Raw genomic sequence first — 25,918 nt, 5'->3', positions numbered from 1 at the left:
TACTAGAATATAGTGCTGTTAGAGATACCCTAGTTTCTTTTCCTTTCTTTACCTGAATATGTAAAAATATGTAAAACGTTTGTAGAAATATAAGGTTTTAAATCACAAGAAAAAAGTAATAACAAATGGGATGCCTCAAGGTTCAGTGCTCGGATCTACTCTTTTTTCTGTTTTAGATATCGATAAATATATATATATTATTCTGCTATTATGATAGAATGAGGGGCTGATAAGAGATACTCTAGTTCCTTTTCCTTTCTTTACCTAAATATTAATTAAGATTTATTTAATCCTTATATAAAAGTAACAGGATCTGTGTTTGTGTGTGTGGCTTTCTTTCTGTAGCATAGAATCTCGAAAACCGCTGAACCGATATGGTTCACATTTAATATGAAGCTTTTTATAGGTTCTGGGAAGATTAATAACTATTTTGGGGGAGAGTACCACCACCCCCGTATGAGAAATCGCCCAAGAAAATAAGAATAAAAAATATTTTAAAGTGCCAATAGGCGGCGTCACTATATGATGAACAGTATCTAATAGTGCAAGAATATATCAAACGCTTTGATAATGTCAAACTAACACAAACTAGCAAATACCGGACAAAATCAATATTGACTTTGATAGTAATATTGATAGTAATTTTTCTTTAAGGTTCTATAAATAGTTATAATATAAGAATCTATTATTTATGATTATTAGACATTTATGATTGATTATTCAAAATTTATTTAAGTTAGAATGTTTAGTTCATCAACCTATCTTGAATAAATTACACCTTTCTTAGACACGAATATAATATCCTTATCAATACATTAGTGACATTAGATAACATCTAAAATCAAAATACAACACCTCAAGAGTATGTAAATATCTTATAAATTTATTTCAAAACTGATTTTACAGTCGATTTTTTACGTATATACAGTGTGTTTTTTTATGAGAACTTTTTTGAAAGCAATTTTACCCCACTTATAGTTATCAGAATTTAATGATTAATGGCTTATTTTCTTCGTTTTTTAAGGCAATTAATAAGACAACAAAAAAATATTTCAGTTTTTATTTAAAAAGTACAGTAAAATCTAAATTTCAAAACTTAGGTGTCAACATATAAAAATGGTTTTAGCGCATTTTTCTTTAAAAAATGGATTTTCTGTAGTCGACTTTGGGGGGCCAGTACTCCCTCCCTGGTTGAGATATGACCTTCAAACTTTGATATGTTCTAGTACATGTCCCTAATAGTATCTGTATACATTTTTAGCTCTATATCTCAACTTTGAAGTGTTTAGCAGCCATTCTTGCAAAAGGTTGATTATATGAGCATAAGAAAAATGCGCTAAAACCATTTTTAGATGTTGACACCTAAGTTTTGGATTTTAGATTTTACTGTACATTTTAAAAAAAAACTGAAATTTTTTTTTTGTTGTTCTATTAATTGCCTTAAAAAACGAAGAAAATAAGCCATTAATCAATAAATTCTGATAACTATAAGTGGGATAAAATTGCTTTCAAAAAAGTTCTCATAAAAAAAACACACTGTATAATAATAATCAAATTGATACCAGTTTTGTTATCTCGGGCCTTCGGACCCTAACGGCTAACAAAACTGGTTTCAATCTTGCAATTTTTCATTATGATATACGTGTAAAGCTGTTTATAATACAATGCGATAAATAACTATTATTTACCTTCTGTAAGAGACCTTGATCGCCGTAGTGTGACCCATCCGTCTTACACATGAGAGCTGTAAATCCAAGCAGGTTGAACAGACGGGTGGTCAGGTTAAATTTATCTGGTTATAATTTATCCAATTAAACAAGGATGATAACATCATGTGCAGTAAGAAACAAAAATATACTACAGAAATGGATATTCGTGGATATATTGACAGGGGAAAATGTGTCGTCTTTAGCTTGCTAATACTAAACTCATTTATTGGTCAGTTCGTTCATCCATTAGGAGGAAAGGGGATGGTGTGAAGGAGGTGGATGGGGGTATAATCATTTTAGCAAGCTGCAAGCATCTCTATATCAGAGTAAATGAAAATCTGGTGCAACATCCAAGTAATAATAACTCGACTATTTAAGAATCAATAAAAGACAAAATTAAGATGCAAACTCTGCTACTAAAAGCAATTTTACTACAAGACCTTAAAACAATACCTCAAAATAATTGATCTTAAATATACTTATAAATTCTTGATTAATTGAATAAGTTTCCTATAGAATGTTCATCCACATGGGGAAGGACGGCAGACATAACTCTAACAACCAGGATCTGACTGTCCAGGCTTAGTTCTAGGTTGTTTTCCTAAATAGATAGATAGATAGTTAGATGGATACATAACTCTAACCACAAGGATCTGACTGCCCAGGCTTAGTTCTAAGTTATTTTCCTAAATAGATAGATAGATAGTTAGATGGATACATAACTCTAACCACCAGGATCTGACTGTCCAGGCTTAGTTCTAGGTTGTTTTCCTAAATAGATAGATAGATAGTTAGATGGATACATAACTCTTACCACAAGGATCTGACTGCCCAGGCTTAGTTCTAAGTTATTTTCCTAAATAGATAGATAGATAGTTAGATGGATACATAACTCTAACCACCAGGATCTGACTGTCCAGGCTTAATTCTAGGTTGGTTTCCTAAATAGATAGATAGATAGTTAGATGGATACATAACTCTAACCACCAGGATCTGACTGTCCAGGCTTAATTCTAGGTTGTTTTCCTAAATAGTTAGATAGATAGTTAGATGGTTACATAACTCTAATTCTATAGGTTGTTTTCCTAAATAGATAGATAGATAGATGGATACATAACTCTAACCACCAGGATCTGACTGTCCAGGCTTAGTTCTAGGTTGTTTTCCTAAATAGATAGATAGATAGTTAGATGGATACATAACTCTAACCACTAGGATCTGACTGTCCAGGCTTAATTCTAGGTTGTTTTCCTAAACAGATAGATAGATAGATGGATACATAACTCTAACCACCAGGATGTGACTTTCTAGGCTTAGTTCTAAGTTGTTTTACTAAATGGATAAAAATAAGATTAGTTAACATGAAAACTAATGCCTTTTTAAACTGAAAATGAGAGGCTACGGACATTACTTAAATGACAAAATGCGAACGTCCGTAAATTAGGCTCGGTTAGACTAAAAGTTCTAAAACTGACAAAAAACCATTCTTGTAGCCCTTTTATAGTCAAAGTTAGATTTTTGCTTACTTAGACGGATATACAAATATACAAATGACAAAAAGGAAAAAAATTGATAGTTAGATATTTGTTAAATAAATATATGTAATTGTAAAGTCAAAATGATTTAAGTTTTATAAAAATATTTTTGTAATATATAAACTTAGATAGACGTGGAAAAACATACTTACTTGCAGATTTCTAAATGAAAGATATTAACCTGATATTCAAGGATATTAAAGAACAGATGTATCCATCCATGCATGCACAGATAGGTAGATATTAACCTGATATTCAAGGATATTAAAGAACAGATGTATCTAATCAGGTGTGCACAGATAGATAGATATTAACCTGATATTGAAGGATATTAAAGAACAGATGTATCTAATCAGGTGTGCACAGATAGATAGATATTAACCTGATATTGAAGGATATTAAAGAACAGATGTATCCATCCATGCATGCACAGATAGATAGATAGATATTAACCTGATATTCAAGGATATTAAAGAACAGATGTATCTAATCAGACATACACAGATAGATAGATAGATAGATAGATAGATATTAACCTGATATTCAAGGATATTAAAGAACAGATGTATCTAATCAGGTGTGCACAGATTGATTGATTGATTAGCCATAGTCTCTTAGGGTTTGGACCTAAGTAGTCATGGAGTAGGCTGAGACACTTTTGTATAGCCACTAGGGCTATCAAGCTCCACGTTCAAGCACATTATGACTTGACCCGCTATCTCATGAGAGCTACTCATTATTACCTCACCCTCGCCGAGTATGGCAGGTGTCCCAAATTAAGTCACCGTAATGAATGACGCTCTCCGCAGAGGAGCTTGGGATAAGGGTAGTACTGATATTTTGTACTTGACTATTAAGTATCTAAACTTACTCAATAATCCCCTTCTTACACAACCAGGGGAAGTTGCGTGAATGTATTTAACTGAGAAATTCGAGTTTCCACATGGGGACTAGAACTCGAACTCTCATCACCGTAACTCAGTGCGTTAACACTGAGCTACGACGCCCCTTGGTGTGCACAGATAGATAGATATTAACCTGATATTGAAGGATATTAAAGAACAGATGTATCTAATCAGGCATACACAGATAGATAGATAGACAGATATTATCCTGATATTCAAGGATATTAAAGAACAGATGTATCTAATCAGGTGTGCACAGATAGATAGATATTAACCTGATATTGAAGGATATTAAAGAACAGATGTATCTAATCAGGTGTGCACAGATAGATAGATATTAACCTGATATTGAAGGATATTAAAGAACAGATGTATCCATCCATGCATGCACAGATAGATAGATAGATATTAACCTGATATTCAAGGATATTAAAGAACAGATGTATCTAATCAGACATACACAGATAGATAGATAGATAGATAGATAGATATTAACCTGATATTCAAGGATATTAAAGAACAGATGTATCTAATCAGGTGTGCACAGATAGATAGATATTAACCTGATATTGAAGGATATTAAAGAACAGATGTATCTAATCAGGCATACACAGATAGATAGATAGATAGATATTTACCTGATATTCAAGGATATTAAAGAACAGATGTATCCAATCAGGTGTGCACAGATAGATAGATAGATAGATATTAACCTGATATTCAAGGATATTAAAGAACAGATGTATCTAATCAGGTGTGCACAGATAGATATATATTAACCTGATATTGAAGGATATTAAAGAACAGATGTATCTAATCAGGCATACACAGATAGATAGATAGATAGATATTAACCTGATATTCAAGGATATTAAAGAACAGATGTATCCAATCAGGTGTGCACAGATAGATAGATAGATAGATATTAACCTGATATTCAAGGATATTAAAGAACAGATGTATCCATCCATGCATGCACAGATAGATAGATAGACAGATATTATCCTGATATTCAAGGATATTAAAGAATAGATGTATCCAATCAGACATACACAGATAGATAGATAGATAGATATTAACCTGATATTCAAGGATATTAAAGAACAGATGTATCTAATCAGGTGTGCACAGATAGATAGATATTAACCTGATATTGAAGGATATTAAAGAACAGATGTATCTAATCAGGCATACACAGATAGATAGATAGATAGATATTTACCTGATATTCAAGGATAAAAAATAACAGATGTATCTAATCCGGTGTGCACAGATAGATATATATTAACCTGATATTGAAGGATATTAAAGAACAGATGTATCTAATCAGGCATACAAAGATAGATAGATAGATATTAACCTGATATTTAAGGATATTAAAGAACAGATGTATTTAATCAGGCATACACAGATAGATAGATAGATAGATATTAACCTGATATTCAAGGATATTAAAGAACAGATGTATCTAATCAGGTGTGCACAGATAGATAGATATTAACCTGTCATGTACACTAATGTATGTACACTTTCAGGCCACCAGTCCACTGGAGAAGAACAACGGGTTGCCTGCGGCTCACTGCGGCAGACATTCTAATTTCGCGGTTGCTAACAGCAATTTAAAGATTTTCATTTTTCAGACCGCTTAATTATAATGTCTGCCGGCTCTTTGGAAAACTAAGCTGTCTAGAATTAACATCCAGGTACAGCTTAGTTCTTCAAATTATTAACCTTTCCACCTTCCCTATTAACAAATAATGTAATTGGGGGGAGGATAGGACAATAGCTTAGGCCGGGTGAAGTTTAGGTTTCCACCAAATTTCCCAAAATATAACTCTATTTGTTTAGGCCTAAACATCAACACTTCCACAAATTACAGACCATCCATAAATGCACCAAGGCCCACCTGGAGATCCCAACAGTCCCTCCCGTCTGGCCCCGCGCATCCCCTGGATACCTCTGGATTCTGTGGTAACTTGATCATTCCCTGCATTGCAGTCACAGGTAGAACATTTTGCTAAAGCTGCTCTATAACTATCCTGTCTGTAAGTCTTAAGCCTCAAGGGGGATATAGCATCCTTCCCGCACATTGATGTTTACAGACTGTTAATTCTGTACAGCTGCTGAGGTGCTTTACAACTAAGTGCCACCCACCCATAGGACAACTCCTTGTCCTCTTATTTAACAATAACTGTTAAGTAATCCGAACCTGTTTTTCTCCCTACCCATAGGACAACTCCTTGTCCTCTTATTTAACAATAACTGTTAAGTAATCCGAACCTGTTTTTCTCCCTACCCATAGGACAACTCCTTGTCCTCTTATTTAACAATATAGCTGTTAAATAATCCGAACCTGTTTTCCCCCCTACCCCTTTTCATCTCCCTGATAGCTTGCGGTCCCTGCCATACTGCGCCATATTAAAGACAACAAAAATTTCGGTGAAGGTTCTCCCCTCATCATTTATTTGTTGTAAAAACACAAAAATATAAAAACACCAAAAAAAACATAAGCTACAGAGAGGTTATAATTTAAATAAATAAATTAACAATAGCATTCAGTGGTCAATGAAGGAGATTTTCCTCACTAAACCGCCCGGAGCAATTACACGCTCAAGGCATAACACCCTCTATCATCCATCTAACTCACACCCCACCCCTTCTCACACCAAACGTTCACAATCCGACTCTGCGACTGTTGCGAGTCGTCGGCCTAAAACCGTCAGAGTTTTAGCCAAAAAACATAAACTCAACACCCCGTTTGAATTACGCGCCAAAAAACTCCTTAAAACAAAAAAAGCGCTACTTCAACGGCAAAAACCGGTTGACCGCAACTCTAGGCCCGTCGTTTCCTCACGCAGGCCCAGCGTTAGTCGCACCCCCCCAGGCCAAAACAGCCACCACCGTAGCCCATCCCCGTCACCTATCCGAGGATTCCCTACACCCCCTGCAGCTCCCCAACTACTTGCAGCCCCCCACTTACCCTCCTCACCTGTTGATCCACTGGTAACTTTTCCCGTTATACATCCGTATAACGGCCTTTCACCACAAACCCCCACAACCCCTACAGATACTGAAGAGTTTGAGCTAGCCCCACAGCAACTAGATTGGGATAATTATTCCCCCATACCATCCTTCCAAAAATCAGCTTCAATTCTTGAAGAAGCTTTGGAACAACTCTATTCTGAAGATTTACAGAAAGAGGTTCAGGACGAGGTTTTTTATAACCCTGAACAGTTCCCGTTACACGACCACCTCCCAGGCTCCGCTTATAACGCTTCCACATCGACACACAATATCAGTGTCGATTTATCTGCGCTTGTTACAGCACAAACCCCAACCATGACTGACGAGGCAACCAAACTCATCATCGAATGCGATGAGTGCATGATGATAGACGAAGACTGTCAGAGCATCATAAATAACCCTGACAGGTTTAGCATTGAAAAGCTAGACAATAGTCTATCATTGTTGGAAGAAAAAGCCTCGTCAATTCGCCACATCATAGCTTTCTTTCGCAACAGCCCAGACCCAAGGGTCACCGAAGCTGACATGAACAAAGCGTTACAGCTACGTATAGCCATGCGCTCAAAAATCGAGTTCATTCATGAACATCGTACATCACGTTTGAAAGCTCAACCGATTACGACGACTGCTGCTCCAGCAGTACCTCTCTCTACTTGCTCTGACGACTCGACTACCACTTCAGCAGTCGGATCCGAGGCAGGTACCTTACCATGTGATGGCCAAGTAATTGTGCCTCCAGCAGTTACGACTCAGGCCACAGCTGTTCCTGCTGCAACTATGCTCCAGCAAACAGCTCCCATCCCCAACCGCATAAACCCTACGACATACGCGGTAAAACAAGCAAGGGTAAAACAAAAAAGGGACCCCATGCTTGTGGAGCTTGATGACCTCTGCGAAAAGTTCGGCGATCTTAAAGCAACCGAAGTTAAGCAGTTAGGTCAATTCAATAAGCTCAATGCTCAATTTAAAGAGCTACTTGATAAGGCACAGCGCACCTTACATAAAGCCAAAACCTTGTGTGAGGACGCAATGCTTACGGACATGGAGCAAGATGCAACAGCACTAGATGCCCAGTCCACCACGCTTGAAACGGAAATATCCAGCGTGGAATCTTACGTTGAACGCTTGAGGGATCGTTTCGGAGTACCTATCTCAGGGCACTCCTTCAATCAGCGCTCTTCCAACATCCCTATCCCTCACTTCTCCGGGGCCAAGACAGATAAACTTGACCTCTTTACATTCCAAAAGAAGTTCCAGATTTATATCGACTCAATGCCGTCTATAGCAGAAGTCGAAGCATTGGAAATCCTGAAAGAAAACTGTCTCCAGGGCAATGCGCAGATGTTGTGCTCAGCCGAAAAATCTATTAAGGCTTGTATGAAGCAGCTGTCGTTCCACTACGGCAGCAAAACCAGCATCATAGCCAAACGTAAGGCTAAAATCATGGAACTGGGACCATGCCCTAAATACAACTGGGAACAGCAGATCACATGGATGGTAAAACTCCGTTCATTACTTGCTGATACCCAAGAATTTGCAAAAGAGAATGATGCAGAGCAAGCCTTGTACCACGGCAAAACGGACATCGCCAACTCTGTACTGAACCTTCTTAAAGGGGACTACTTTAAGGAGATGTCTAAAAAATTCCTGCTTAGCGCAGACGAAAATGGGGAGGAAGATGGCCAGTACTGCTATGAGCAACTTCTCCTCTTCTTGGATTGCGAACTACGTCAGCTCCAATACCAACTTAACCAGCATGAAGGAGCATCCCTCCATACTGGTACCGCATCCTCTGGTGGTAACAATACCAACTTGAGCAGCGGCAACTCCGGCAATAGACAGTCCAACCAGACTGGTAACAACCCTGGTCAGAAAAACTCGAACCGGAGTAAACCAGCCTCTCAAACTTACACGGCCTCCACTTTCTCGGCCTCAGAGGACCCAAAACAACGCCCTAAAGGCAGGGCCTCTGATAAGTCCGCTAAGACACCCATTCCACTTTTAACATACACAGGCGCTGCTTCTAAGCCTGTACCAACTGATTGCGCGCTTTGTCAGAACAAACACACATATTTGTTCCAATGCCAGGTGTACATCAATACACCACATAAGGAGAAACGTCAACTCCATGGCAAGACAAAAGCCTGTCACAGGTGCCTCAGAATGGACGCCAGCGTCAATTTCGACAATATTGACGAATGGTGGAACAACCACAAAAATGACTGTCGCACCACCTTTTACTGTCAAGCTGACAATTGCCAGTACGCGTCTGCTCATCGCGTGCAAAAGCATATCCTCGCCTGCTCTATTCATGTCGAGCAGAATAAAAAGAGGTTAGACGATTTCCGCAAGTCATTGCCCAAGGATGTTCCTATAACATCTGGCAACCTTCTGTTCATGGATAATATTACCATGAATCTCCAAACCTCTGACACCACACCTGACGTTTCCGACCCCAACACCCTCCCTGATGTTGCTGCCCCAGGCATCTTCATGTGCCAAAACGTCCCTGATCTTTCCGGCAATCCGCTTTTTGTCTTTTACGACAGCGGTTGTGGTACAGCCGCAGTTTCAGCTTCTGCAGCGGCTAGACTAAATGCCACAGAACACCGCCCTGGACCCACCCTCATGAATGTAGCAGGTGGTAAAGTCGTCCATCTTCCCTATGGCAGTGACAAGTTCACACTGCCATTAGTCGACAGTGCCATGTCCGCAACTATAATTGCTGCAAAAATGGACACACTGACGGCCCCATTTCCTCGTTGGGAACTCACAGAGCCTTATGGTGACCTCGCAAATCACTACAAAGGCCACGAGCTTCTCCCTACTGTACCAGATGTCATTGGCGGAGGCCAAGTCGACATAATCTTGGGGATCAAGTACAACTACTTGTTCCCAATGCGTATCTGCTCACTGCCCTGTGGCTTATCCTTATACAGAAGCCCACTCAAGGGCATTGATGGCCACACAGGTGTACTCGGTGGTCCCCACAAGGCTTGGGCCAAAGCAGCCGAGACTGTAAACTCTGTTGGTGCTGCTCTCTTTTTCACCAACGAGTTGTCTGCTTACCGCTATACCACTGAAACACTTCTGAACAGTGGTAGGAATTGGTGCGCGGATTCCTTAACCGACACCTTTCCATACCTCCATCCAATCACTGTTGAGGAAAAAACAGAGGAGGACACTTCGCTGGATGTTCATACATACAGCTCCGATATTCAACACGTCAAACGACATGAACGGAAGTATCTTGAGAGTGAAGACATAGGCACTCAAGCACCTTACCGTTGCATAGCATGCCGTGGATGCAATGATTGCAAAAACGGAGACATTCTGGATGCAACTTCTCTCAGAGAAGAGGCCGAACAACTCCTAATAAAAAAGTCCGTCAAATTCCTACCTGACGAACGCCGGATCGTAGCATCTCTTCCCTTCATTGCTGATCCGGTCAAGGAGTTACAACCAAACAAAAATAGGGCCCTCAAAGTTCTGGAATCGCAGCTGCGAAAACTGCAGAAAGATCCAGAGGCCAAACTGCAAGTTATGGCATCACATGACAAGTTGGCACTAAACGGCTATTCATGTGACATTGATGACCTGTCCCCTGAGGAACGAGCCTTAGTAGACAATCTGCCAGGAGAATACTACCTCCCTTGGCGCTTCGTCACTAAAGAAAATTCTCTCTCCACTCCAGTTAGAGTTGTCTTTGATGCGTCTGCAACTACCTCCTCAGGTAAAAGTCTGAACGATGTCCTAGCAAAGGGCACAAACAGGCTCGAAAAAATCTTAGCTCTGGACATCAACTTCAGAGCAGGACCACATGCTTTCGCATGCGACATACGGATGGCGTACAACCAGATCAAGTTGGATCCATCTGATTTCCGCTGGCACAAGTACTTGTGGGTTGATAGCCTTACCCCTGGTGGCACTGTCAGAACGCGCATCATGCGTACCATCATTTATGGGGTCAAACCTTCTGGCAATCAAACTGCAGAAGGCCTTGAACAGGTAGCTCAGTATGTCATGGACAACCACCCTGAACATACCGCAGGTGCCCAGGTTCTCAGAACCAAAACTTATGTTGATGATACTTCTGATTCAACAGACTCCGCAACTGAACTAGACAAACTCATTGCGGGAGTCAAATTTACTCTTGACTTGGCAGGCATGAGCGTCAAAAGCTTTGTCAAATCTTCAGCTGTACCTGAAGACACCGTGTCCAACGACGGCACACATGTTAGCTACCTCGGCTATCGCTGGGCCCCACTAGCTGACACTCTCAGCTTGGATGTCAAACCCCTGTCGTTTGGCAAAACAAAACGAGGGAAAAGACCCCCGCCAGTAGAAGGCAGTCTTGAAGAGGCTCTTCTACTCAGTTTCACGAAAAGAACCATCCTGTCGCAAGTTGCCTCAAACTTCGACCTTCTCGGATTCTGCACCCCCGTGACTGCTAAATTCAAAGCAGACTACCACGATCTCCTCTCTTACGCTACTGGTTGGGACGATGGGCTCCCAACCAAACTGCTTCGAACATGGGTGACCAACATTGAAACGATGCAACAACTCGCGTCAGTTTCCTGTCCACGGTCGGTAATCCCGGCAAACTCCCAACCCAAAGTTGATCTGCTAGTATCCCTTGATGCTAGCCAAAACATGGCAATCGTGTGTGTGCATGTTAGGTCAACATCTCTCTCGGGGGAGGTCACTGTCCGATTGGCCGCTGCCAAGTCAAAGATCGTGACTGGCAGCACTATCCCTCGAGCAGAGCTAAGGGCAGCCGTTGTAGGCACCATTCTTGCAACAACCGTTGCCAAGAATCTCAAAGACAAGGTCGACAAAGTCACCTATTTCACAGACTCTACTGTTGTGTTGTCATGGCTTCACCAAGACGCACGTCCTCTTTCTCTGGGCGTACGTAGCTGCGTCATCGAAATTCGACGGTTCTCATCCCCGGATCAATGGCGTCATGTTGAGTCAGAAAACAACATCGCGGATCTCGGCACCCGGTTCCTTGCCACTATTAAGGACATTGACGCCAAATCTGAATGGCAAAATGGCAAACCCTGGATGTATCTTGATTACCAGGACATGCCAGCCCAATCCTTCCAAGATCTTAAACTAACAATGGAAGCGAAACAGGCCGCTGCCCAAGAGGTCAAAATCCTCCATGGTGATACGAAATCACCCCAAGAAAGAACGGCAGAGATAACCAAGTTCTCGAGTTATCTCTACGACCCGTGTAAACGGTCATGGCCAAAATCTCTCCGGGTCATGGCCATCGTTCGAAAATTCTGCTTTTTCGACTTTAAATCATACCGTCACAACAAGGCATCACTTCCACAACCCACTCCTCGGGTTGTCCAACTCTTGGACGAGGAAGTTCAGAAGGCGGAGAAATACTACTTTAGGCTCGCCACTAAAGAAGTGCTTAAATTCTCCAACTCTAAGGCCCACGGCAACAATGTTGTCACTGACGACGGCATTATCAAATACAATGGTCGTATTGTCGAGGGCACCAGCATTGAAGACGTTGACAATATCATGCCTGATTTGTCTCCCCTCCACTTTGTTAGACCGATAGTTGATCGGTATAGCTTGATAGCATACTCCGTTATGCTATACGCCCACCAAGAGCTTGCACTACACAGGAATGTAAATGCAACACTCTTAGAATCTAGGCACATCGCCTATATCCTCCATGGCAGAGATCTCTCCAAAGAGATTAGAGCGGCTTGCCCACATTGTCGTAGGTTCAAGGCCAAGCTTCTAGAAGCTGAAATGGGACCAATCCACCAAAACAGATTGACCATTGCTCCCCCGTTCTACTACTGCCAACTTGACCTGATGGGTCCGTTCTTGGCTCACTGTGAACACAACCACAGGTCCACAGTCAAGGTTTGGGGTCTAGTCTGTAGAGACCCAGCCTCATCCGCAACAGCGTGTTATGTTATGACTAAGTATAACACAGACGCCTTTCTCCAAGCATTCCAACGATTCGTTCATCGTTATTGCTACCCTAAAAAGGTCTTCACCGACCCAGGAGCACAGCTCATAAAAGGCGTAGCAAAATCGGAGTTTTCCATGGCTGACATCACTAAAACGCTCAATGGAAAAAGTTGCAGCATAGAGTATGAGGTCGGTCCCACTGCTGCTCACAACTATCAAGGTTGTGTGGAACGCTCAATCAAAGAAATCAAAACCTTGTTCCATGCAACATTTAACGGTCTCAAACTGGATGTCATGTCATTTGAGACTGCCTTTTCATATATAGCAAATGAGATCAACAACATGCCGATCTGCATGGTATCCAGAACGGAGGATGTAGGTCACGCAGACCTTATCACGCCTAACCGTCTGATACACGGCAGAAATAACAGGCGTGCCCCCACTGGACCAATGAGGGTAGAACAACCCTCCCGCCTTTTGGAACAGATGGAACGCCTCTACCAATCATGGTGGCAGATCTGGCTATATGAACGCCTTCCAGACTACATCCCAAGACCAAAGAAATTTGGCAAGACAGGTCCACAACCAAAAGAGATGGATATCGTTGTTTTCCTCCGGTCCCCAGATGAGTTGATTGGCGATCAACTCTGGCGTCTTGGTCAGGTCCTACACCTCATCACTTCTGATGATGGTATTGTCCGTCAGGTAGTTATCCGTTGGCGGAAACACTGGAAGGAAGAATTTCATGAGACCAGAAGGAGTGTCCGGCACATCGCCATCCTGTTCTCCGAGGACGAGCTCTCACTAGTTGACCAAATCAGGTCCGCGGCCTCCAAGTGTGACGAGTCGTACGCTTCGGCGCAAAAAAACTAATAAAACTGTTCCTGAAACAGGTTAACTCAATGCGTTGCAAATGAGTCACACCCGTTGAAACTTTGGCTGAACCTGCCATAGGCTGAATTTGCCGAAGATAACAATTAAACCTTACGGACACGCATTACGATGTTGTGCGTCTCCGATTTCAAATCCCCGACTAATAAAGGCTGTAGTTGCCGAAAAAATATAATTTAACCGACACGCATTACGATGTTATGCATGTCCAAAATTCAACTCTGCTATTAATAAAGGCTGTAAGTGCCGAAGATAAAAAACCCTACCTCATTACACTACATAATCCTGCACATTGATTTTAATAATGTCATTATTAAATATTCAATTACTACGAAAGAAAAATCCTGCTTAAAGGTTCACACTCCCTTTAATAACTTTAATAATCTCATTATTAAATGTTATCTTACAACAAGTAGATGCTGCCTAATGTCTTTAATAATCTTATTATTAAATGATTGATTACCCCAAGAAGTTTACCCCACTTACGAGGATTGATTCCAGCCGAAGAGAACCTGGATTAGTATTAATCATATATTGTAAATTTAAAATTGTTTACAAAATAGTTATTTATTTATTCATTTTAACCCATTGTAAACGATACGCCCCATAAAAAAAAAAAAAAAAAAAAAAAAAAAAAAAAAAAAAAAACATTAAAGGCTATTGCTGCTGGGCGTATCGTTCTTCCTATCTTCTGTAAACTGCAGTGATCAACCCGCACCCCTATGTTCTTCTTTTTCTTGCCGGGAGTGTCATGTACACTAATGTATGTACACTTTCAGGCCACCAGTCCACTGGAGAAGAACAACGGGTTGCCTGCGGCTCACTGCGGCAGACATTCTAATTTCGCGGTTGCTAACAGCAATTTAAAGATTTTCATTTTTCAGACCGCTTAATTATAATGTCTGCCGGCTCTTTGGAAAACTAAGCTGTCTAGAATTAACATCCAGGTACAGCTTAGTTCTTCAAATTATTAACCTTTCCACCTTCCCTATTAACAAATAATGTAATTGGGGGGAGGATAGGACAATAGCTTAGGCCGGGTGAAGTTTAGGTTTCCACCAAATTTCCCAAAATATAACTCTATTTGTTTAGGCCTAAACATCAACACTTCCACAAATTACAGACCATCCATAAATGCACCAAGGCCCACCTGGAGATCCCAACAGTCCCTCCCGTCTGGCCCCGCGCATCCCCTGGATACCTCTGGATTCTGTGGTAACTTGATCATTCCCTGCATTGCAGTCACAGGTAGAACATTTTGCTAAAGCTGCTCTATAACTATCCTGTCTGTAAGTCTTAAGCCTCAAGGGGGATATAGCATCCTTCCCGCACATAACCTGATATTGAAGGATATTAAAGAACAGATGTATCTAATCAGACATGCACAGATAGATAGATAGATAGATATTAACCTGATATTCAAGGATATTAAAGAACAGATGTATCTAATCAGGTGTGCACAGATAGATATATATTAACCTGATATTGAAGGATATTAAAGAACAGATGTATCTAATCAGACATGCACAGATAGATAGATAGATAGATATTAACCTGATATTGAAGGATATTAAAGAACAGATGTATCTAATCAGGTGTGCACAGATAGATAGATATTAACCTGATATTGAAGGATATTAAAGAACAGATGTATCTAATCAGACATGCACAGATAGATAGATAGATAGATATTAACCTGATATTCAAGGATATTAAAGAACAGATGTATCTAATCAGGTGTGCACAGATAGATAGATATTAACCTGATATTGAAGGATATTAAAGAACAGATGTATCTAATCAGACATGCACAGATAGATAGATAGATAGATATTAACCTGATATTGAAGGATATTAAAGAACAGATGTATTTAATCAGGTGTGCACAGATAGATAGATATTAACCTGATATTGAAGGATATTAAAGAACAGATGTATCTAATCAGACATGCACAGATAGATAGATAGATAGATATTAACCTGATATTCAAGGATATTAAAGAACAGATGTATCTAATCCGGTGTGCACAGGTAGATAGATATTAACCTGATATTCAAGGATATTAAAGAACAGATGTATCCAATCAGACATACACAGGTAGATAGATAGATAGATATTAACCTGATATTTAAGGATATTAAAGAACAGATGTATCTAATCAGACATGCACAGATAGATAGATAGATAGATATTAACCTGATATTCAAGGATATTAAAGAACAGATGTATCCAATCAGACATACACAGGTAGATAGATAGATAGATATTAACCTGATATTTAAGGATATTAAAGAACAGATGTATCTAATCAGACATGCACAGATAGATAGATAGATAGATATTAACCTGATATTCAAGGATATTAAAGAACAGATGTATCCAATCAGACATACACAGGTAGATAGATAGATAGATATTAACCTGATATTTAAGGATATTAAAGAACAGATGTATCCAATCAGACATACACAGGTAGATAGATAGATAGATATTAACCTGATATTTAAGGATATTAAAGAACAGTTGTATCCAATCAGGTGTGCACAGATAGATAGATAGATATTAACCTGATATTGAAGGATATTTAAGAACAGATGTATCTAATCAGACATGCACAGATAGATAGATATTAACCTGATATTGAAGGATATTAAAGAACAGATGTATCTAATCAGGCATACACAGATAGATAGATAGATAGATATTAACCTGATATTCAAGGATATTAAAGAATAGATGTATCTAATCAGACATGCACAGATAGATAGATAGATATTAACCTGATATTGAAGGATATTAAAGAACAGATGTATCTAATCAGGCATACACAGATAGATAGATATTAACCTGATATTCAAGGATATTAAAGAACAGATGTATCTAATCAGACATGCACAGATAGATAGATAGATAGATATTAACCTGATATTCAAGGATATTAAAGAACAGATGTATCTAATCAGGTGTGCACAGATAGATAGATATTAACCTGATATTGAAGGATATTAAAGAACAGATGTATCTAATCAGGCATACACAGATAGATAGATAGACAGATATTATCCTGATATTCAAGGATATTAAAGAACAGATGTATCTAATCAGGTGTGCACAGATAGATAGATATTAACCTGATATTCAAGGATATTAAAGAACAGATGTATCTAATCAGACATGCACAGATAGATAGATAGATAGATATTAACCTGATATTCAAGGATATTAAAGAACAGATGTATCTAATCAGACATGCACAGATAGATAGATAGATAGATATTAACCTGATATTCAAGGATACTAAAGAACAGATGTATCCAATCAGGTGTGCACAGGAGTTTACAAAAGGCTGGCCTTAGACTGATGGCCCGTACAAAGCCAAGGCTGGCCCAAGTTCTGTATTGATCCTGAAATTATAGAAATATGTTTCAAATAATAAGTATTTTGTTTTATTACCTATTGTTTCGTTTATCTTGAGACAAATAGCTGTAAAATTAACTGGTACCCAAAGTTTCATATCCAGGTTCTCGTAATCTTTGGGTACTTTTATTAATTCTTGATTAGTTGGTTTAAACCTAGGGTGTCAAAACTTTTTAACCAATAATTTTAATCTACAGGAGAATTCTTTCATTAAATCTTGATTGATTGGTTTAACCTAGGGTGCAATAACCTTTCAACCAATAATTTTACCTTAGCAAGAAGTAGTTGTTCACCAGTAATACTGTTAACTTTCTGACATCCCAGCTGTAAGATTTGTCTCAAGATTGAAGTGGTCTTTTGAAGAGCTGAAACCTACAAAAAAAGTTATCCTTAAATAAAAGTATCATGATGGTCCAGTGAAGGTTTATAACTATTTTAGGGAAGGGTACCTCCACCATCCAAAGAACATTTTCTTTTTTTTCTTTTAAAAATAAAAGTAGAGGGTCGACTAAACCCAAACCCCTCAATCAAGTGTCTTTAAATGCCTCTAGAGGCGAAGCTGTTAGTCTAAAGTATCAAGAAGTACGAAGGTGAGGATTTTGATTTGGAAAAAAAACGTATACCTATCCTTTCTTAGTCTTGGGTTTACGATACAAAAAAAGTAATTTGTATCACAAATAATAATGTAACAAGTAATAGTTATTTATTGAATTATATTATAGACAGCTCTCTGTGGATAATAACAAATAAGTGTAAGAAACTAAGTTTTATGATCTTATTTCAGAAGGTATTGTGTGTAATAAGATACAATATATAATTTTAAGGTATGGGTGAAACCGGTTATAAACCAGCGTATGATAATCGGTTTTGAAGCCATACTGGAGAAGAACTCACCTGCATAGATTTAGTATTAACTCCTGCTCCAATACACAAACATCTCAGCAAATTGTAACAGGCAACTATAGATATCAAATATTATTGTTTTAAACCCATGTTTCATTGTTCATAGATTTCTGATAAAAAAATTTAGAAGAATTTGTACAGTATGGCTTCGAAACCGATTAATGCCCGCTGGAAATATGAAGTTGTGAGCCAAACTGAAAATAAAAAAAATCTAATGGTATTACAGACCATTTTCTACGAATACTAAAATAAAAATCATAATATTGATACCAGTTTTGTTGGCCCGGGCCTTCAATCCCCCAGGGCCAACAGAACTATTAATTTTACTATCCGTAAAAATTATCCATCTATAATACGATGAGATAAAAATTTTTTTATCAACTAGATACTTTCTCTAATATTTACAAATTACCAGCTACCAAAGCAAGAATTAAAAGTAAAAACAATATTATTCCTTTGATAATCTTAGCGGGTTGATTCAGATCCGTTCTGCCGGGCATAGCCATTATCACGGTTTCGCCGCCGATTTCTAGGCCGCCACCGTCTTCAGATTCCGTATCTGAGTCAGAATCGCTGGCAAGTGGCTGCTCCACTAGTTTCAGGTCGTATTTGCCCTCCTTACCCATCCTTAATTTAGTAAAATAATATCTTTTTGTTAAATACACAAACAAAAATAACATAAAATCCTGATTAATATTTAAGTAAATAATACCTATTATACCTATTTGAAATAATAAGGGGGGGGGGGAAGTTCTGACACTTTTGCGTAAACAGTGATTATAGGCTTTGTCTTTGGACTGAGAGGATAGGTTATTAGGGATAAAATCATTCTTATATGATGAATTTTCTCAGATTTAAGATTTTTTGGATAGGCCTCCAGGTTCCGGAGCTCCAGGCCTCCAGGTGGTCTCTGTACAGGTAAAAATTAAAAATAAGATTTTTTTTGAAGAGTTAGAAGTTAACTTATAAAACAAAATATACTTCTTTTTGATTGTTATTCACATATTTAAAAAAAAAACATACATATTTTGTCTCATAAGCTGACATCTAACTCTTAAAATTTTTTATTTTTTATTTTTACCTGTAGAGAGACAACCTGGAGGCCTATCCAAAAAATCTTAAATCTGGGGGAAATTCATCATATAAGAATGATTTTATCCCTAATAACCTATCCTCTCATTCCAAAGACAAAGCCTATAATCACTGTTTACGCAAAAGTGTCAGAACTCCCCCCCCCCCCCCTTAACCCAGGGAGGGTAGGTAAAGAAATTAGATTGAAAATCAAACTATTCCCAAAAGTTTTATAAACATGTTCTTTCATTTGTTAGCTTAACAACTTTAAGAACTTGTATAAAATCTGTATTCAAAGGTGCAAAATAGCATAGCCCAAAATTTGCCACTGATATATTTCAATCTATGGAAGGGATATTTAGTTCATTATAATTGGGGGTTTATGTATAATGTATATCATCAATGCATCATCTTATCCCTTAAAATTTCTGTAATTAACAAGTAAGGAGGGAGGGAGGGAGGGGACATTGGGCTGTTTATTACATGGGTCATCAACTCTTCAAATAACTTTGTCTTATTCGTTAACTTAACAACCTTGGGGTCTTTTTATAAGTTTTGATTGGTTGGTTCATTTATTTAAGTGTACAAATTTTTCAACTACCGCGCACTAATTGTAATCTACAGAAGGGGTCATTTTGTGTATCATCATTTGGGATGTACATCAATTTATCGACCAATGTCTTTTCCCTTAAGATCTGTGACCTGTAAGAGTTAGTAGATCCACTATCCCACTGTACCCTAATCCATCCATCTTCTCCAAGTTCACCTATGACTCTTCCTTCTCCATTTCCATCCTAATAATAATAGATATATAATATATAATACGAGGATATTATGACAAGTGAAATTTTGTCGTCAATTTAGGTGGCTACTTTAGTCCTCATTTATTAATCAGTACTTTTCTCTAGTAGGAGAGAAGGGGATTGGGTAAAAGGCGTAGATTAGATATCAAGATTAAAAGATATTCAGATAGATAGATAGATAGATAGATAGACAGATAGACAAACAGACAGACAGGCGGATAGATAGATAATCTCACCTGATTTCCCCATTTCCAATCCGTACCTCTGACCACTCTTGTCCCATTTTTGAGCAATTTAGCCAGCTCCACGCCAGTCAGAGAGATAGATAGACAGACAAACAAACAGACAGACAGGCGGATAGACAGATAATCTCACCTGATTTCCCCATTTCCAATCCGTACCCCTGACCACTCTTGTCCCAATTTAGACAGATAAACAGATAGACAGACAGACATACATACAGACAGACAGATAATCTCACCTGATTTCCCCATTTCCAATCCGTACCCCTGACCACTCTTGTCCCAATTTAGACAGATAGACAGACAGACATACATACAGACAGACAGATAATCTTACCTGATTTCCCCATTTCCAATCCGTACCCCTGACAACTCTTGTCCTAATTTTGAGCAACTTAGCCAGCTCTTCGGCATTCAGAAAGGAATGGGCAGACAGACAGACATGTAGACATACAGATTAGCCTGTCCCGGATTTGAAAAATTTTGTTAAAATTTTTGCCCTCAGCCATAATATGGTTGATTTATGCAAAATAATGACCCATGCAAAATATTTTTTCTGTAATGCAAAAATTGCGATGGTACAAGCACTGCAAAGTTTTTAAAATTTGCAAAAAAGACCTGTTTTTAAAGCTCTTGTACCATCTCAATTTTAAAGATTTTTACAAAATTTCAATTCTAGTGTGTCAAAATAAACCTGAAATTTACCAAAAAAAATGGGGGCAGTCTCAATTCTAACATATAATGGAAGAAGGTGTAGCAAGTAATTTTCCAAAGTAAAAATTGCCAGATTTCATACATAAATAATGGGGTTGGGCTGGAATCGATAGATACAGATATCCGGCTGATTCATAATTCTGGATATCAAGTATTTAGGGTTATATTGACACACTAGAATTGAAATTTCGTAAAAATCTTTAAAATTGAGATGGTACAAACTTTTTAAAATCTGCAAAAAGACCGTTTTTAAAGCTTTTGTTTCAACTCAATTTTAAAGATTTTTATGAAATTTCAATTATAGTGTGTCAATATAAACATAAATACTTGATATCCAGAATTATAGATCAGCCGGATATCTGTATCCATCCAATCCGGCCTAACCCTATTATTTGTGTATGAAATCTGGCAATTTTTACTTTGAAAGATTACTTGCTACACCTTCTTCCATTATATGTTAGAATTGAGACTGCCCCCATTTTTTTGGTAAATTTCAGGTTTATTTTGACACACTAGAATTGAAATTTTGTAAAAATCTTTAAAATTGAGATGGTACAAGAGCTTTAAAAACAGGTCTTTTTGCAAATTTTAAAAATTTTGCAGTGCTTGTACCATCGCAATTTTTGCATTACAGAAAAAATATTTTGCATGGGTCATTATTTTGCATAAATCAACCATATTATGGCTGGGGGCAAAAATTTTAACAAAATTTTTCTAAAACGGGACAGGGTAATACAGATAGATAGATAGATAAATAGATAATGTCACCTGATTTACCCATTTCCAATCCGTACCCCTGACCACTCGTGTCACAATTTTGAGCAATTTAGCCAGCTCTAGCACCAGTCAGAGAGAAAAGGACAGACAGACAGACAAACGACAGACAGACAGACAAACAGATAGATAGATAATCTCACCTGATTTACCCATTTCCAATCCGTACCCCTGACCACTCGTGTCACAATTTTTAGCAATTTAGCCAGCTCCTCGCCAGTCAGAGAGATAGATAGATAGACAGACAGAAAGACAGACAGACAGACAGACATACAGATAGATAGTTAGATAAATAGATAATGTCACCTGATTTCCCCATTTCCAATCCGTACCCCTAACCACTCTTGTCCCAATTTTGAGCAATTTAGCCAGTTCTTCGGCATTCAGAGAGGAATGGACAGACAGACAGATAGACATACAGATAGATAGATAATCTTACCTGATTTCCCCATTTCCAATCCGTACCCCTGACAACTCTTGTCCCAATTTTGAGCAATTTAGCCAGCTCTTCACCAGTCAGAGAGGAATGTGTACTTTTAGTTTTGGTCAGCATGTCCTACAAAAGATTTTTAAAAGTAAAATAATTGTAAAACTATCTTCATAGAATATCGTAATATTATAGGTTCTTTAGGATGAAAAAATAAATATCATGATTTGTTTACCAGGGCCTTATTTTCATTTTAATACGCGAGAAACTATCCATAATTTGATGTCGTAATTATTATTCTACTACTTTTGACCCAAAATAAAATTCAGGATTAAATACAGCAACTAGGTAACATAAACAAATTTGGCGAAGACATACAAAATTATAAAATTTCCTGACAGACATATAGGTAACCTTTGTGAAGACCAATGTTTTAGAGGTACTTTGGGCCATATACTTTTTAAATGGTTGAAAACTATATACCTATGTTTCAAAGGACACCATGAAATAAATCATTACTTAAACATTGTAAAAATGCTTACCTCAAAAATTGAGTAAATTTCCATCTGTGTTTTATTAAACATATAGCTGTTGAGGTTTGGACCATATTCAGGGCCTGTAATAGTCAACATTCTTATTTAATCATGAACTAATCTATACGTAAAGATATATATTGTTGGGGACCCTTTTTATGTTTGCTAGCAAATTCCTTTCTGTTCTTTTGTAGCGACTTGGCTGTGTTCATATTTACGACGCTATTGGCATATATTCTAAGACCACTGCACATTGAAAGTCAGCACAAGGTTCACGAGGTGAGGACATACTGTTATTGAATCCCTTCTACCCTCTATCGTATTACTATAAATTACACTGGTACCAAAAGTTCATTAACTTCGTTATTTTTTTGTTAAAAACAACTGATCATAACATAGACAATTATTCCTAAACTTAGATATTTTAATTTTAAAAGAAAAATTTACGTATCGCTAGAGGCCTCTAGGGGCGTAGCCGCTAGTATAGAATAAAATGTGTGACTATCCTATAAGTCTGATGATGGTTTGTATGAGGGCTATTAGAGAATTATTCATCAGAACATTCAATTCATGTCCAGAAAATTCTGATGTCAACATTGACAGGATTGACAGAATAAACCTAAAATAAGAGTTATTTATCGCAAAGTATTAGACAGCTTTCTGCGGATAAAATAAAAAATTTTAAGAATAAAACGAGTTTTGTTAGCCTAGAACAAACAAAACTGTTTTAAATTTTATGATTTGATTTATTATCCGTGGAAAATTGTTTGTAATATGAGTCCATACATGATTTTTCAGTATGGCCGAGAATCCGTTCTAATTCAGCGGATATCAATCGGTTTCGAGGCCATACTGAATTTTTTTAAGAAATGCTTTAAAAATCTTACTAAATACTTTGGTAAAGTCTAAAGTACATAAATTGATAAATTAATATTACAAAAATATAAAATGATCAATAATACAAAAGTCAAAATAGATATTGATATGTGACAAATACAAATATTTCTAATTTATAACAAATCAACACTGCATTGACGTATTTATACCATAAGGGCAACAGTGGAACACACTTACAATACTTTCGGTTAAAGCAAAATATAGATGCGCTACTCTATATATAGGGTGTTGCATTGTCGACTTATTCTCTTATTTTTCAACGTAGCTATTAAGTACAAACAGCACAAAGATGGTACCTATATTTCGAAAAACTAGAGTTCAGGGCTGTTTTAACGGTATGCGTGGAATTTCAACTGTTAACATAAGCCCCGCAATTAGTGTTTTCATAAAGGGTGCATTTCTTTGGGCACCTTTCACTAACTAAAATAAATGTACCTTGAGGAAGAAATCTTGCCAATACCATTTTGATCTCGTTGATTCAGGCTTTCCTTCATTCTTGCTCCCCTAAATTATTTGAAATTAGGAAGCCTGCAGGAAATACACTGCTGAAAGACTGCCACAAGTTGACCCAATACCATAAATTTGAAGCCTCCAGCTATGATTGTCAATCCATCTTTTGTTTTTTCCCTTTATATCTATCTGTTTATCCATCAAAAAAATAAATGTCTAGGTATCCATCAAATCAATTTCATAAAAACCAGGAAGGAAGGGGTAATTGGGCTGTTTATTCGTTGGCTTAACAACTTAGGGACTTTAATCCTGATTGGTTGGTTCACTCAGTTGTGGGTCCAAACGTTTCCACTAATTGTAAACTACAAAAGGGGTAATTTTGTGTATCATCATTGGGGAGTTATATTAATTTATAGGCTACTGTCTTATCCCTTTAGATCAATGCCATCAAACTATATTGACTGAAAATACCTGGGTATTCTGCCTCTGAGTTGATTCTCCACTCCATACACCAGTCCTCTGAGATCTGCCAGGCTCCAGGTAAGGATCTTGGAGTGCTCCTGGAGCAGTTGAACCTTCTCATACGGAGAGATCATGTCCACATTCTCCAGTATCTACATATAAAGATAGATAAATAGATACATAGATAATCTGCCAGACTCCAGGTAAGGATCTTGGAGTGCTCCTGGAGCAGTTGAACCTTCTCATACGGAGAGATCATGTCCACATTCTCCAGTATCTAAATAGATAGATAGATAGGGACAAGACTAATGAACGATAAACCAAAACAATACCTAACGATTTACAAAAAATATAAATTCTGCAGATCTAATTATTGGTGGAAAAGTTTGTACAGTTTGTACCACCAAATTAAGATTTTATCCCCAAAATTTTAAAGCCAACGAATGAGATTGAAGAAAAAAAATTTATGTCCTTCCCGTCGCCCCCCCCCCCCCCCCCAATCCCCCCAAAAAAACTGTACCTGGGGGACTGCCTTGACCTTGAGATTGCTGGAGAACCTCAGAACTCCTTGCCAGCTGTTTATCAGGGAATATTTTGCAGAATTTGTGATGTCACATCTTGACAGCAGGCCACACATCTCCTTGATTCCTTTCATCCGAGTTTTATACCTGTAAAAATTAAAAGGGTAATTTTAACAAGTATAAATATCTTCACAAGTAGGGTAGTGTTTATGGAGTTGCTACGCTTAATACCTATATATTAAAACACTTTTTTTCAGCTTGAATGCACATACATTCTATGATGAGGTCAATATGTTAATCAATGTTTGTTCTTTGTCCGTTTAAATAAATGGTCTTTGCTTTTATGGATGTTGTCATACTTGTTTTCTAACTAAAGTATTCATTCTAACTTCTTTTTTTAAAACATACCTTTCATTCAGCTTGAAGGTACATAAACTTCCTAATATGTCAATGATAATTTGCCTAGTTTGAAATCGAAAGGACAATTCTAACATGCCTAAATTAATGAAAAATATACCTTTCAGCCTGTATGTACATACACTTTCTGATGAGGTCAATATGAATGCCCTGTTGTCCACAGATAAAATCTATTATCTGGGTGGTGATGGAATTAGAGAAAGAATCATCTCTTTCTTTCCCTGATTTAAAAAAAAACAGTTTATTTCATTGAAAAAATCCCATTCAAATAAAAAT

At 37.8% G+C, this 25,918-nt stretch overlaps 1 protein-coding gene across 1 annotated transcript in view; it reads right to left on the bottom strand.

Moving 5' to 3' along the window:
- The window catches only part of HERC2 (E3 ubiquitin-protein ligase HERC2), a 77,947-nt gene that overhangs the window by 51,825 nt on the left and 204 nt on the right, over window positions 1-25,918 (bottom strand). The window contains exons 2-15 of the mRNA XM_080168569.1: window positions 25,743-25,866; window positions 25,225-25,372; window positions 24,714-24,856; window positions 24,228-24,296; window positions 23,404-23,514; window positions 22,905-22,980; window positions 22,375-22,491; window positions 20,105-20,196; window positions 18,788-18,958; window positions 18,323-18,389; window positions 17,699-17,800; window positions 17,293-17,415; window positions 2,222-2,310; window positions 1,689-1,794 (exon numbers count right to left, since the gene is read on the bottom strand). Of these exons, the coding sequence (XP_080024695.1) occupies window positions 1,689-1,794; window positions 2,222-2,310; window positions 17,293-17,415; window positions 17,699-17,800; window positions 18,323-18,389; window positions 18,788-18,958; window positions 20,105-20,196; window positions 22,375-22,491; window positions 22,905-22,980; window positions 23,404-23,514; window positions 24,228-24,296; window positions 24,714-24,856; window positions 25,225-25,372; window positions 25,743-25,866 (1,538 nt within the window). The remainder of the gene's footprint in view (window positions 1-1,688; window positions 1,795-2,221; window positions 2,311-17,292; window positions 17,416-17,698; window positions 17,801-18,322; window positions 18,390-18,787; window positions 18,959-20,104; window positions 20,197-22,374; window positions 22,492-22,904; window positions 22,981-23,403; window positions 23,515-24,227; window positions 24,297-24,713; window positions 24,857-25,224; window positions 25,373-25,742; window positions 25,867-25,918) is intronic.

Source organism: Acartia tonsa, chromosome 8 (assembly GCF_053477335.1).
Source record: "Acartia tonsa isolate MP-2025a chromosome 8, ASM5347733v1, whole genome shotgun sequence".
Classification (NCBI taxonomy): Eukaryota; Metazoa; Arthropoda; class Copepoda; order Calanoida; family Acartiidae; genus Acartia; species Acartia tonsa.
The sequence above is the reverse complement of the archived record's forward strand: the minus strand, read 5'-3'. Positions and strand labels throughout refer to the sequence as shown.